General features: G+C 34.6%; 1 protein-coding gene across 1 annotated transcript; it reads right to left on the bottom strand.

The window, feature by feature from the left end:
- Positions 1-15,281: 15,281 nt before the first annotated feature.
- LOC113250020 (olfactory receptor 4F21-like) lies at positions 15,282-16,217 on the bottom strand. The gene has a single exon (XM_026491432.2). The coding sequence runs from the start codon at positions 16,215-16,217 to the stop codon at positions 15,282-15,284; it is 936 nt and encodes a 311-aa protein (XP_026347217.2).
- Between the last annotated feature and the right edge of the window lie 316 nt (positions 16,218-16,533).

Raw genomic sequence — 16,533 nt, 5'->3', positions numbered from 1 at the left:
TAATCGCTCATAGAATAGTCACCAGACAATGAGTGAAAGAGTGTTGAATCTGAGAGGAATGCTTACATAAAATGAAAAGACTTAATCCTCTGATAGTTTACAATACTTGTGATTGCAACGAATCACTTGGAGAATTATGATACACTTTAAGTCAAGTGAACCTCCAGACCCCAAAGAGAGAGTGTCAAAAGCCTCAGCAAAAGGGCTTCTCCCTACTTTGCTAGTATTGAGAGAGGTTTTGTAATCTAGGTGTAATCACGATATACTAAGAGCATGTAAAAACTACAGGACCGCAGAGAGTCATTAAAGTTAAAGGTTATGAGAACTTTTCTTCAAGTATTTGAAGCTTCGGTCAGCTAAAATGCTGGTGAGTAAAATTTGAAGGTGAGTAAATTGCTACAACTTTTTCAAGGGGAATATCTGTTATCACTATGGATAAGTAGAAAGGTTGAAGATGTATATATATATTACATATATGTAATGTAATATATATATGTAATATATAAAAATATATATGTAATATATATGTAATATATATAAAATATGTCATATATAATGTATATAATATATGTAATATATATAATATATAATATATAATATATAATGTATATAATATATATATTATATATATAATACATATTTGGATCCATTTATTATTTAATCTAAAGTGAAAATTTAAAAGTACACTTAAAAGAGATAAGATATGAGAAGATAGGCAGAAAGGGGAATTTGATAAGATTAATACCCAAATGAGTGTGGCCATTATAAATGATGCAAATTTAGATTTGTTGACATGTTCACTAAATTATAAGTGACAAAATTGTTTACAAGTGAGTACTATGTGATATGCCCTTTATAAGTATACACTACAAAAATATGTACATATATATATATCAACATCTCAAGAAGATCACTAGGTAATGACATTTTAGGTCATTTTAATATTATAAAGGTCGACCATGTATATTTTGTATTTTTCTATATTGGCCATGGGTTTATAATAAAAATTGTGAAAAGATAGATATAGACTCATAAATACGGAGAAGAAACTGGTGGTTGCCAGATGCAAGGGTGGCAGAGGTTGGACAGAAATGGGTAAAGGGTCAAAAAATGGGCAGAAGATATGAACAGACACTTTTCCAATGAAGACATACAAATGGCTAACAGACACATGAAAAAATGTTCAAAATCATTAGCCATCAGGGAAATTCAAATCAAAACCACCTTGAGATACCACCTTATGCCAGTTAGAATGGAAAAAATTGACAAGTCAAGAAACAACAAATGTTGGAGAGGATGTGAAGAAAGGGGAACCCTCTTACACTGGTGGTGGGAATGCAAGTTGGTACAGCCACTTTGGAAAACAGTGTGGAGGTCCCTGAAAAAGTTAAAAATAGAGCTACCCTATGACTCAGCAATTGCACTACTGGGTATTTACCCCAAAGATACAGATGTAGTGAAGAGAAGGGCCATATGCACCCCAATGTTCATAGCAGCATTGTCCACAATAGCTAAATTGTGGAAGGAGCCAAGATGTCCTTCAACAGATGACTGGATTAAGAAGATGTGGTCCATATATACAATGGAATATTACTCAGCCATCAGAAAGAATGATTACCCAACATTTGCAGCAAATTGGATGGTACTGAAGGAGATGATGCTAAGTGAAATAAGTCAGGCAGAGAAAGACAATTATCATATGGTTTCACTCATTTATGGAACATAAGAAAAAGCAGGGAGATTGGTAGGAGAAGGAAGAGAAGAACGAAGGGGGTGGTAAACAGAGGGGGAATGAACCACAAGAGACTGTGGACTCTAGGAAACAAACTGAGGGCTTCAGAGGGGAGGAGAGTGGGGGACTGGGATAGGCCGTTGATGGGTATTAAGGAGGGCACATATTGCATGGTGCACTGGGTGTTATACACAAATAATGAATCATGGACACTACACCAAAACCAAGGGTGTACTATATGGTGACTAACATAACATAATAAAAAATTTTAAAAAATAAAAGATCAGAGATGGAAAAACAAAAGAAATGGGTAAAGGGAGTGGGAGGTATAGGCTTCCAGTTATGAAATGAATAAGTCATGGGTATGAAATGTATGCCATAGAGAATATAGTTGATGGTATTATAATGGTGTTGTATGGTAACAGATTATCATCACACTTGTGAACGTAGCAGTGTATATATTATATAAAAATTTATTTTTATATTTTTATTTATGTATTTTATATTTATATATGAAGAAATGGAGGTGAATTCAAACCAGTTAAAAAATTTTTGGTTGTTTTTCTTTCTTTGAAAACGTTAAAGAATCAGAAATTCATTGGAGGCAGAGTCCCAAAAGATATGGTTTCTATCCCTGCTGGATATTTTTACTTTAACATTCAGAACATAGGAACCTTTTTAAATAGGTAATGCAGAAAATCAGATAGAACTTAGGTCTTTCAATTTTAGAGATTGAAAATTCCCACTCCTTAAGGGGCCAAGAGCAATCATAACCAACCTAAAACTGAAAGCACAAAGAAGCAAAGCTGTCCAAAACTCATTTTGCCAATGTCCTGTCACTGTTGTACGATATTCATGAATTTTTCTTTTAATCTGTACTCTTAACCATTTTAGCTTGCTTCTAATAGAGGTCCTTTTCAGAACTGATGGACACCAGTTTTATTAACTCATATTCATTCTTATCATTCTCCCTCTAATTCTTGACCTAGTCATTGGCTAACATCATCAAATGCTTTATCTAATATGCCAAATGGAGGGAACTGACTCACCCCATCATTCCCCTTATGAGGGCAAATAATCATTTCCATTTGTATAGTCTGTTAAGAGCATGAGTGGGAATGGAGTGGGCAAGACATTTACCATATTTGGTCCTCACAATGGGAAACATGGAATATCACATAAGATGATGAAGAAAGTGGTGAGAGAAACAAGTTTCTTGAGATATCAACCCACCAAGGAGATATCATAAATGTTAATTCTTTCAGAAATATCTCCTTCTTAGGTCATAATATAATTTTGTGATTACAATAGTAAGAATAGTGTTCAAGGGATTGGAATAACTAGTGACAGAAGGAAAGTATACAAATGGAAAGGAAAGAGAAAGTGGAATGGGAGTATAAAAAGAGAGAGTTTGCTCTAGTACTGCTCAACATTAGGAGCATTTTTTTGACCTACCTGTTCTGTTCTAAGGTGTGCAGGAACTCAAAAATTTTGATTTCTGCTTTGTGGTCTAATCACCTCCAAGACAAAAATATATGTTTCTTCCCAGCGAGAATACAGTTAATTAGTGGTAGTAGGTGTTAGTGACCCATTGATGTTTCTCAGATCTCTAATAACTAGCCTTTTATTGATTTCTCCTGGGAACCAGTTCTGTGAGTCATATTAATTTTCTCAAGAGAAAAAGAAAAGAAGGTAGGTGTTAGAATATCTCCTGTATATTAGGCAAAATAACATGCTGGATGGGTGGAAAATAAGTACCATTTAGGAGATGTGGAAATGTGGGCCTACTTAGATTTGCTGAGTTGGGAAGAGAAGATCTTTTTTTTTTTTTTAAGACTTTATTTATTTATTTGACAGAGAGACAGCCAGCGAGAGAGGGAACACAGCAGGGGAGTGGGAGAGGAAGAAGCAGGCTCCCAGTCAAGGAGCCTGATGTGGGACTCGATCCCAGAACACCGGGATCACGCCCTGAGCCGAAGGCAGATGCTTAATGACTGTGCTACCCAGGTGCCCCAAATCTTTTTTTTTTCTTAATCTTCCACAATTATTGCAGATGCCCTCCTTTATGAAGTGCGAGTGTTGAGCCATACATACCAAAAATTTTTTTCCAGAACAAGCAAAAAGCTTTATGAAAGGGGGGGTTTCTCATAAGCATTCATGATTCTTTCTCATTCCAGATGTTTTATCTGTTACCTATTCCAAAATTTATCATGCAACAGTAAAAATGTATTGAATGAATGAAAGAAAGAATGAATGAATATCCTTATGTAACTATATTTTTTTCTTTAGTCATAGGAATTCTAGCTGGATAAATGGTATGGGACCATGGTGAACTGTTGAACTGAATAAAAAAAGCTTAAAAATGCTGTTCTAGTTTAGGAGTTGGAAAATTATGACCTATAGGCCAAATTTGGGCCACTGCCTGCTCCTCAAAAAAAGTTTATTGGAGCAAAGCTACCGCCATTTGTTTATGTACTGTGTATGGCTCTTTTGTGCTACAATAAGCAGAGTTGAACAGTTGCAACAGAGACCATATGGCTGTGATTTGATCTGTTACATAAGAAGCTTGATGACCCTACCCTAGGTCAAGCAAGACAGGCAGAGGAAGAGGGTATAGTAGAAGGATCATCCACATCCATTTTCATTATCTTCATATATATTCACATGTTAACTTTCAGATGAAGTCTGAGAAATAAGTTTGTTGAAGTCCTGTAGATTATGCCTCCAGATACACTGTCTGCACTCAACTGGGTACATATTCGTGGGGTCCAATTCAAAGTGAATGTGTATATATGGCTTTTATTTAACAAAATTATTTAAAATCTCACCAGCCCTTCTCATACCTTTCCAGAAAATCAAAGAGGAGGAAAAACTCCCAAATGCATTCCATGATGCCAGCATAATGCTAATATTAAAGTCAGTTAGGATACTACTAGAAAAGAAAAGTACAGTTCAATGTTTCTGATGAACATAGATGCAAAAATTTTGAAAAAAATGTTAGCAAACTAAATTCAGCAGCACATTAAAAAGGTCATTCAGCATAATCAAGTTGGAGTTATACCTGGCATGCAAGGATTGTTCAATGTACAAAAATCAATCAGTGTGTCATATCACATTAATAGAATGAAAGGAAAAAAAATCAAATCATATGATCATCTTAATAGACCCAGAAAAAGCAGTTGACAAAATTTAACATCATGTTTATAATAAAACACATAACAAATTAGCCACAGAAGCAACACATCTCAATATAATAAAGGCCATATATGACAAACCATCAGCTAAATGATACTTACTGGTAAAAAGTTGAAAGCTTTTCCTCTAAGATCAGAAGTAAGACAGTGTGCCCACTTTCACCATTTTTTTTTTTCGCACATAGTTTTGGAATCCTAGCTAGAGCAATCAGGTAAAAAGATATAAAAAGCATCAGAATTGGAAAGGAAGAACTAAAAATGTCCATATTTGCAGTTGATATGATTTTATATGTAGCATATCCTAAGGACTCCTCCAAAAAAACCCAGAACTAATGAACAAATTCAGTTTAGTTACAGAATACAAAATATAGAAAATTCAGTATCATTTCCATACACTAACGACATATTTTCTGAAAAAGAAATAACAAAATCAATCCCATTTACAATAGCATCAAATACTCTAAAATATTTGGGGACAAATTTTACCAAAGAGGTGAAAAATCACCACTTTGGAAACTACAAGACATTGATGGGGAAAAAAAGATAAATAAATGGAAAGGTATTCCATATTCATGGATTAGAAGAATTAATATTGTTGAAATGTCCATACTATCAAAAGCCAACTATAAATTTGATGCAAAGTCTATGAAGATTTCAATGGCACTTTTTTTTTTTTTTTTTTTTTTTTTTTACAGAAGTAGGAAAAAAATACTCCTAAGATTTATATAGAACCTGGGCAGGATTATATTGTTTAAATTCTACATTTTTGCAATTTCCTTAGTTTCCCTTCTGTTAATTGATTTCTAATCCAGACTACTATTGTCAGAGAAGATGTTTGGTATAATTTCAATCTTTTAAAATTTGTTTAGGCTTGTTCTGTGGCCTAACATATGATTTATCCTGGAGAATATTCCATGTGCCCTTGAGAATTTGTGTTCTGTTGCTCCGATGAATGTTCTGTATATGTCTGTTGAGGTCTATTCAGTCTAAAGTAGGGTTCGTGTCCAGTGTTTCCTAATTGATTTTATCTGAGTGATCTATCCATTGTTGAAAGTGGGGTGTTGAATTCGTCTATGGTATTTGCGTTGTTGTCTATTTAACCCCTCATATCTTTTAGTATTTTCTTCATATATTTAGGTGCTATAATGTTCTGTGCCTATATATATATATATATATATTCTGTGCCTATGTATATCTATATATAATATAGATATATATATTTATGATTGTTACAGCCTCTTGGTGAATAGTCTCCTTTATCATTATATCATGACCTTCTTTTTGTGTTATAGGATTTGACTTAAAGGCTACTTTGTCTTAGTTTAGCTACCTCTGCTCTTTTTTGGCTTCCATTTGCATGGAGTATTTTTTTCTGTACCTTTACTTTGTGACTGTGTGTGTCCTTAGAGCTGAAGTTAGTCTCTTGTAGGCAGCATATAGTTGGTTCTTGCTTTTTTAGTCATTCAGCCACTTGTGCCTTTTGATTGGAGAATTCAGTCCATTTACAGTTATAGTAATTATTGATAGGTTAGGACTTACTAATGGCAGAAAGGATTCTAAAGGATAATGCCATCTTATTTATTGTTTTCTGGATGTTTTATAGTTTCTGAACCTTTCTTCCTCTTTTGCTATCTTTTGTGAACTGGTGATTTACCATAATGGTATGCTTTAATTCCCTTCTCTTTATCTTTTGTGTATCTACTGTAGGTTTTTGCCTTGTGGTTACTATGAGATTGCTAAAACATCTCAGAGATAAAACAATCTGTTTTAAGCCGATAACAATGTAACTTCAATCACATATAAAAACTCTCCTTTTACTCTTGGAAAGGGTAACCCCCCCTTGAAATTTTGTGTTTTTTAGAGTGAGAATAGTTATTTTTTGTTACTCATGAGTTCAGGGAAAATAAAAATATTTGTGTGCTGTCTGCCTTGTGCATTTCCTAACTGACTATAATTCATCAAAGCTTCAAGGTTGCATAGGCTTTGATGGTAATTTGGTTTAATTTCATATGTTCATGGATTTAATTCATATGTTCATGGATTATGATTTAATTATATATACATTCTTTGTGGGACAACTTTATAAAGACTCTAGCCATTCTAAAAATGTCCACATAACATAATCATTTCAGGCCTTTTTAATTTTATAACATCTTCTTATCATTTTCCATGGAATGCTATGTTCTGGTGAGAGACAGTTTTGTAACATATTTCCATAAGGGTTTGAGGAGACTGCCTTTGAAATTGGTTGCTCTTCTCACATTGACTCCTCTCTCAGCATGCTCTCTTTACTTGAGGAGTCTGCTGTTTGTCTGCTTCTGCAGCTTGGCAGGATGGAATGTTGCTTACCAGATTCTCCTAAGATGACACAACCTGCTGACCACCCCACAGAATCAGCAGGTCAAATAGTAGCATACATTTGTCCAATGCAGAAGTCATGGAATAGTGATTTGAAAATCTTAACCCCTCATTTTTTCCCCTAATCTTTAGGCCATACTCATTTTTCATTTTTCTTTTTTTAAGTTTTTAATTCTGGTTAATATACAGTGTTATAGTAGCTTAGGTGTACAATATAGTGATTCAACACTCCCATATATCACCAGGTGCTCATCGTGACAAGTGCACTCCTTAATCCCCATCAGTTGTTTAACCCATCCTTCCACTTCCCTCCCCTCTGACAACCATCAGTTTGTTCTCTATGATTAAGAGTTTTGGTTTGTCTCTCTTTTTTTTTCCCTTTGCTCATTTGTTTTGTTTTCTTAAATTCCACACATGAGTGAAATCATATTGTATTTGTCTTTCTGTGACTGACTTATTTCACTCAGCATTATGCCTTCTAGCTCCATCCATGTCGTTCTTACAACCTTCAGTAACTGGTTATTAGTTTAGGAGGTTTTTTGGTTGATTCTTTCAGATTTTTTACATAGACTGTTATGTCATCTGCAAACAAAGACAGTTTTATGTCTTTCCTCCTAATCTATATACTTTTATTTCCTTTTTTCCCCCTGATTGCATTAACTAGTCTTCCAGTACAATGTTGAAAAGGAGCGGTGAGAGGGGATATTCTTGTCCAGGATATGATATTAATGGGAAAGCCTTAAGTTTCTCACCAGCAAGTATCATGTTAGCTGTAGGGTTTTTTTTTGTATAGACTTTATCATGCTGCAAAAATTTTTCTCTATTCTGATTTAACTTGGAGCTATTACCATGAATTGGTGCTGGATTTTATCAAATGTTTCTCTGCATCTGTTGATATGATCGTGCTTTTTCTTCTTCAGCTTGTTGATATGATGGATTACATTAATTCACTTTCAAATGTTAAATGAACCTTGAATACCTGGAATAAGTATCATTGCACATAATTTTTAAATACTGTTTTGAATTTTGAGAATAGTCTTTTGAGGATTTTTGCATCTATATTCATGAGATGCATGTGTCAATAGTTTCTTTTTATGTAATGTCTATCAGCTTTTGGTATTAGGGAAATGCTGATCTCATAGACTAAGTTAGTAAGTATTCTTTCTGCTCCTATTTTTTGAGAGAGATTGTGGAGAATTCTATAATTTCTTCCTTAAATGTTTAGTAGAATTCACTGGTGAACTCATGACCTCAAACTTTTTGTTTTGGTTGGTTATTAATTATTAATTCACTTTCTTTAGTAGATACACACTTTTTCCGATTGTCCATTTTTTCTTGTGTGAGTTTCAGCAGATTGTGTTTTTAAAGGAATTGTTCCATTTCATCTAGGTTATCAAATTTATGGGTATAGAGTTGTTCGTAGTTCATGGGATCTTAGTGATATTCTCTTTTTAATTTCTCATATTAGTAATTTGTGTCCTTTCTCTTTTTTTCTTAGCTTTGCTAGAGGTTTATTGATTTTATTGATCTTTTCAAAGAACAAGCTCTTGGTTTCATTGATTTTCTCTATTGATTTACCTTTCTAAGTTTCATTGGTTTTTGCTCTAATATTTATTATTTCTTTTTCCTCTACTGCTTGAAACTTATCTTTCTCTTCCTGTTTCATTTTAGTAAAGTAGGAACTTGAATTTTAGATCTTTTTTGTAATATATTCAGTTATTGCTATAAATTTCCCTCTAAGCACTGCTTTCACTATATTCCACAAAGTTTTGATAAGTTGTGCTTTAATCTTCGTTTTGTTCAAATTTTTTTTCTCTTGAGATTTATCCTTTGATCTGTGCATTATTTAAAAGTATGTTTTAATATCTATGTATTCGGGGATTTTCTTATTATCTTTCTGTTATTGAATTCTTGTTTTATTCCTTATGGTCTGAGAGCAGTCACTGTATGATTTATATCTTTTCAAATTTGTTAAGGTGTGTTTTATGGCCCAAAATGTGGTGTATCTTGGTGAATGCTACATTTGAGCTTAAGAAGAATTTGTATTCTGTTACTGGACAAAGTAGGCAACAGATGTTGCTTACAATCTGATGGTGTTGACTGGTGGTGGTGTGGAGTTCAACTATGTTCTTACTCATTTTCTGCCAGCTTGATTTATTTTTCTAGAGAGGGGTGTCAATTTCCAGCTATGATTATGGACTCATCTATTTCTCTTTGCAGTTCTATCAGTTTTTGCCTCATGCAGTTTAATGCTCTGTTTTAGTTGTATACACATCAATAATTGTTATGAACTTTTGGAGAGTTGACCCTTTTATCATTATGTAATGTCCTTCCTTATCCCTGATAACTTTCCTTAGTTTGATGTGTGCTCTGTCTGAAATTAATAGAGCTAATCTTTCTTTCTTTTGATATGTATCAGTGTGGTAATTTTTTTTCCTGACCCATTTGCTTTTAATCTATATGTGTCTTTATATTTAAAGTGGGTTCTTATAGACCCAATATATAGTTGGATCATGTTTTCTGACCGACTTTGATAACCTCTTTTAGTTGGTTCATCTAGACTATTGACATTTAAAGTGATTATTTGAATGGTGGATTAACATCAACCTTGTTCATTACTGTTTTACAACTTTTGTCCTCGTTCTTAGTTCTTATATTTGTTTTCCACTTTTCTACCTTGTCATTTTAGCTGCGTATTTTATAGGATTCTATTTTCTCTATTTTCTTGGTATGTAATTTATAGTTGTTGTTGTTGTTGTTGTTTACTTTTTTAAGTTATCTAAGAGTGTGCAATGTACATTTCCAACTATTCCAAGTCCACTTTCAAATAACACTATACTACTTCATGGGTACTGTAGGTACCTTGTAATTACAAAATAATCCTAATGTCTTCCTTGTGTCATTGTTATCATTCAATTCACTTAATGTAAGCATATAGAAGCATCTATTTGTATATGTATATGTATATACACATATACATGGATAATATATAAACATAGGCATATATGATGATGTAGTTGCTATTATTTTTAGACAGTTATCTGTTAGAATAATTAAGTATAAGGAAAATAAGTTTTTATTTTACCTTTACTTATTCTTTCTTGTATGCTCTTTCTTTCTTTGCATAGATCTGAATTTCTGACCTATATTATTTTCCTTCTCTCTGAAGAACTTCTTTTAAGTTTCTTTCAAGGTGGGTCTACTGGTAAATTCTCTCAATTTTCATTTGCCTGAGAAAGTCTCTATTTCTTCTTTACTTTAAAGGATAATTTGGAGTATAGAATTCTAGTATAGAATTTCTTTTTCCTCTCAGTACATTAAATATTTCACTCTATTCTCTTCTGGCTTGTATATTGAGGAGAAGTGGGATATGGTTCTTCTGTTTGATTTTTTATACATTAAGGTTGTTTTTTTCTGTGACTTCTATGAGGATTTTTTTGTTAGCTTTCATTTTCTGTGATTTAAAAATGATACTCCTTGTGTAGGTTTTTTTTTTGTTTTGTTTTTTGGTTTTTTGCATTTATCCTATCGATGTACTCTGTGCTTTCTGGACCTGTGGTTTGGTGTCTGACATCAGTTTGGTGGAATTTCTCAGTCATTATCATTTGAAATATATTTTTTTTCTGTCCCTTTTTCTCTTTTCTCTCTTTCTGGCATCCCCATTATGCATATCACACCTTCTTTAGTTATCCCACAGTCCTAAGATATTCTGTTCTTTTTAAAAATTTCTTTGTTCTCTTTGTTCTCTTTGTTCTTTAGTTGTCAAAGATCCTATTGCTATATCATCTAGTTCAGAGATTCTTTCCTCATCCAAGTCCCATCTACTAATGAGCCCATCAAAGTCACTTATCATGTCTTTTACAGTGTTTTTGATCTCTAGCATTTCTTTTTTGTTCTCTTTGGATTTCCATCCCTCTGTGTACATTGGCCATCTGTTCTTACATGCTGTCTATTTTATCCATTATAGTCCTTAGCACATTTATCATAGTTATTTTGAATTTCTGGTCTGATAATTCCAACATCCCTGCTATGTCTAGCTCTGAAGTTTGTTCTGTCTCTTCAAATTGTGTTTTTTGCCTTTTAGTATGCCTTGTAATTTTTTTCTCGATAAGTAGACATGATATACCGGGTAAAAGGAACTGCTGTAAATAGGCCTTAGTTAATGTGATGGGGAAGTGTGGGTAGAGGGAAAGCGTTATATAGCCTCACAATTAGGTCTTAATCTTTTAGTGAGCCTATGCGTCTGGACTGTGAAGTTTATAGGTGTCTCTGTTTTTGTGTTTTTGTTTTTGTTTTTTAATCCACCTTAGATGGGACAGAATGGCAAGCATGAGTTGGAGTTGGGTATTTGCCTTCCCCAGGTTATTTAGGCTCTTATAATACCTCAGTAGTTTAGATTCTAGTTTACTACTTTCCATTGAGGGCAGGGCTACTTAAGAAAAACAGAGTGTTTTGGTATATTTCAAAATATTTCCTTTTCCCCTTTCTCTGACAGAAACCTGAGGGGATTTTTTCTCAGTTATTTACTAGGGAATCTGCTGGAAGTAAACCTCACAATATTTTTGGGACCCCCCCCCACCCCCATGGCTGGTTTACCCTGGACAGTTTTTAACTTTCAAAATTTGCCTGTACTGAGACTCCAGCAATTCATCAATTATGGTGTAGGTTTCCTACTCCAGCTGTCACTCCTATAGCAGTTTCTGTTGTTTGTGTCTGCTCTAATAAGCCACGATGACCTGTATTTGTTTGTGTCTCTAATCTAGGAGACAACAGTTTGCCCTGTGTCTTCCCCTTTCTTATGGATCCAAGAAGAGTTGTGGATTTTTCAGTCTTTTCTACTTTGTATTTGTTGTTAGGATGGAATAGTGACTTCCAAGCTCCTTACATGCAGAACTAGAAACCAGAAGCCTTTATATTTGTTTTTGATAAATTTAAAGTTAATGTAGTAAAACACAATCTTTTCTTTTTTTCATGTTTTCTACTTGTTTTGCCTTGCTTAAAATTGAATATTTTATGCCACAATCATATAAATCTTACTTATATTATTGAAAGTTACTTTATGATATAATTTTAAAATAATTTAATTCAATTAATTTATTTTGAGGGGTATGTATCTAATATTTTGTGTGTGTATGAAGAACTCAACATTTTGTTTGTTCAAATTCTTAGTTATTTCTGATTATATGGATTTATTCACCTCTGTTTTGAGAGTCTACCTTTATTATAGGATAGAAATTAAATCTTATCTGGGCTTTCCTTACTAATTATTCTACTTTTATTTTTATGAGTGTATATTCAACAGCATAGATTTCCTACCTCAACTCCTTCCTTTTATTTTTTTTAAAGATTTTATTTATTTATTTGACAGAGAGAGACAGCAAGAGAGGAAACACAAGCAAGGGGCGTGTGAGAGGGAGAAGCAGGCTTCCCACTGAGCAGGGAGCCAGATGCAGGGCTCAATCCTAGGACCCTGGGATCATGACCTGAGCCAAAGGCAGATGCTTAACGGCTCAGCCACCCAGAAGCCCCTCAACTCCTTCCTAATTGCTAGTTTATTTGTTTCTGGAGCTGATTTCCATTTTACACCATCTGTCTTAACCCGTCTATTTTATGTGATTAAGGAAAGAAAAAGAAAAACCCACAAAAAACAAAAAAACAATTAACCAACACTGTGCTGGGAATTATCAAATGGCTCTAGTGTATGATATTTGTCCTTACAAGTATGGGTGAGTTTTATAATTTCTGCCTAACTGGGATTGTCACTTAAAGTGGATAGTGGTTACTTACACATAGGCCATGATGATATGTAATATAATTGCTTCTTTAGCCAGAAGACACCAGGAAGAACAACAAGAAGACTTTTCCAAGAAGAGTGTTAAGTAGCAGGGTTGATAACTAGCTCAGCCACTATATTGTTTGCACTATGGACCCATGAGTGAAGTACTTATGAATGGCAAGGATGAAGTCTTTCCATGGGTTCTTTCAGTATGGTCTCTTCTCAGTAAGGCAGTTAAAGTGACAGTCACTATTAATGTTTGTCCTTTCAGAAATGCAGATGGAATCTGAACCCTTGATATGGTTTCATTTGTTGATGCATTTAAGTAGCAACTTGGTAGCAACTTAGCAGTTGTTTACATTAGATCCCTTTCATGACGGAGGAATAGCAAGTAGTTCTTACTGGGGTAAATGTGTTTCCCAAATATGGTTTTGGTTTTGACTATCCTTATGGCAGTAGCTTACCATTAAGTGATCCAAAGACACATAGAAAGTCTAATGTCCTTCATAGTATTGCTTAGGACAAAGAAATATCTTTACAGCCAAGAAAGTACAACAGCGGGCACATAACCAAGTGATCCACTGGTGCAGCAATATGTGGTACGCAAAAGTGTGAGACTAGTAGATCATGGAAATAGCCTTTTAAAGATGCAAATAAAGGTGCAAGTAAGTATGTTGGTGATGACACTTTGTGCTTTAACATGTGATATATACTTTGAGCCACTGGACATCATAAGGTATTGTATTCCAAAATGCATAGGTCTGGAAACCAAAGGTAGTCAGTGAGAGTGGCTCCACTCACCACCACTTCCTTGGACAATTTGAGCTTTCTGAACCTACAGCTTTGACCTCTGCTGGGGTAGGATGAATGCTTCTTCTGGGGACAGAGTAAGCATTTCAGTAAACCTAAAGTTTTAGTAGCTCACTAGTCATTTTCGTTTCCTTGTGTTTGTAGATCAGCAGACAAAAAACAGTTACTATCATGCCAGGTATAATTAACCTTTATTATCACAAAGAAATAGAATTGCTACTACACTTGCATCAGCCATTATTGTGATAACTCTAAATGGGCAGTTGCAGCAATTGAAGCATGACAAGAGAATGGTAATCATGGATTTAGTGTTACTAGGTAGGAAGATATGGATCTGAGCAAGTGATCTAGATCAGAAGAGTGGTGGAAATGTGAGGAAAATCTAGAATGGATTATGGAGGAAGAAGATAGTGAAAATATTCTTGGGTACATATGCAATGATAGATGCCATTAATACTTGTTTCATTAACACTCCTGTATTTGAAGAATTCAATGATGGAGTGAACTTACATGGAACTTGAATGCCTCTAAGCGTGGGAAAATGTGGAGTGTATCTGATAATTTCAGTGTTGCATTCATATCCCTCTGTGCTTAATATTTCCAAGAATGTATATTGTTTTGTACCATACACTGCAAAGATTTTCTGCCTGAGGACTTTTCTTTGGATATCAAAACTGTTCAACCTGCTATGTAGGGAAAGCTTGGAACTTCCATGGAGTTAATGCCTCAGAGCTACCCCAACACAGAAATACACAGCTGCCTTGCCTCAAGTGAAATAAAGATGTTATAGAATAGGTGCATTCTCCTAGAGGGCCATAGCAGAATTGCACCCCAATGTCCATATGGTAGAATGCCAGTTAGTATACCCTCTGTTGGCATCCTTCCTTTTTCTGTCCCCTGTCTCCACTTCTGAACAAATGTGTTCCTGGTGCCCCATCCAAATAAACTCCTGGCCCACTGAATTTGTCTCTGGGTCTTCTTTTAAATAATAATTAAAGCTGTTGGAGACACACAAACACACACACACACACACACACACACACACACACTCAGCAATTTAATGTGAAGATTCTTGATGTTCATTCACCAGAACTAATTTACAGGTTATTTTTAGACATTATGAATAGCAGAAACAGTGTTATTACATTTTTATTTGAGAAATAAACAAAAATTCAAAATTAAAATGTTCTTTGTTAGATTATGCTGTTCTCTGTTAGAATACCAGTTCTTAGTGTGATGAATTTACATTCCCGTGATTGATAATGGTTGTACACTCCACAGGTGAAGTAGTAGCAGGCTTAGGATGGCAGATGATGCGTTTGTTCGGGATATGTTAAATTTGAGGTACCTAAGTAGGGATAGGTCAGTGTGTAATGGGATATTTAGTTTTAAAACTCACCCAAAAAAGTGGTCAACACAGTCTGGAATAAGATATCTTTTTGCGCAGTCTTTTTATAGCTACCTTTATGTCTTTGTTCCGTAATGTATAGATGGCAGGATTCAAGACAGGGGTGATAGCAAAGTCCACGATGAACAGATTTTTATCAATTGAAGGTGGGGGAGAAGGCCAGACATACAAAAACATGCATGGAGTGAAAAACAACAAAACCACAGTGATGTGAGCTGACAAAGTAACAAATGCCTTGGACAATTCTCCTGAAGAACGTTTCCGGACTGTGATCAAAATGAACGAATAGGAAAGGATTAGCAGGAAGAAGGTGCCCATGCTCATGAAGCCGCTGTTGGCAGCAACAATAAACTCAAACTTGGCTGCATCTGTGCACGCAAGCTTTATGATCTTAGGAAAGTCACAGTAAAAGGTGTCCACTTTATTTGGCCCACAAAAAGGCAACTTTATAACAAATAAAAACTGAGACATAGCATGGATCACCCCAGTTACCCATCCGGTGATTACAAATGAAATATATATTTTAGGATTCATGATTTTCAAGTAGTGAAGAGGCTTATGGATGGCTGTACACCTGTCAAATGCCATGGGTATGAGTAACACCATCTCCACTCCTCCCATGATGAGAATAAAACATATCTGTGTCATACAACCTTGGAAAGAAATTACTTTGTATTCATGTAAGAGGTCTTTGATTATCTTGGGAACTGTGGTAGAGGAAAGACCCACATCAATGAGGGACAGGTTGGCCAGCAGGAAATACATGGGAGAATGTAGGTGAGAATCAAAAATTACCAAAAACAAAATAAAAAGGTTTCCCAAGATGACCCCTAAATAGAGCAAAGAACATATCAAGATGAGAAAAAGTTTTTTCTCCCAAGAGAAAGAAAGGGCCAGTAACACAATCTCCATGATCACAGAGTCATTTAATCCACCCATTGACTGGGAGAGGAGAGTTGATTTTGTGTGACCTGACGATAAAAATTAAAAAGATTAAGTATCACTGGCAGAAACATAGATCCCCTAGTTGCCTTGCTAATTAAGTTAGATATAATTGACTGAGAGAAAAAAAAATGAAGAATTTGGAGGAAATAAGTTTAGCAGCAAATTTACTATATAAAGGGGGATATATGAGGGAAAAATATGTGACTATAAATTTTGCAGATAGAGCCAAAAGGGGTTACTTTAATTTTCACCCCATACTTAAGTCTTTCTTTAAAAAATTTCTCAAACATTTCTAGATCATTATTCTGAC

This window comes from Ursus arctos, unplaced genomic scaffold (genome assembly GCF_023065955.2).
Source record: "Ursus arctos isolate Adak ecotype North America unplaced genomic scaffold, UrsArc2.0 scaffold_4, whole genome shotgun sequence".
In the NCBI taxonomy this organism is placed as follows: domain Eukaryota; kingdom Metazoa; phylum Chordata; class Mammalia; order Carnivora; family Ursidae; genus Ursus; species Ursus arctos.
This window is presented reverse-complemented; position numbering and strand designations above follow the sequence as displayed.

Excerpts from the sequence above, each read along its gene's own strand:
- LOC113250020 (XM_026491432.2), bottom strand. The coding sequence starts at position 16,217 with ATGGGTGGATTAAATGACTCTGTGATCATGGAGATTGTGTTACTGGCC.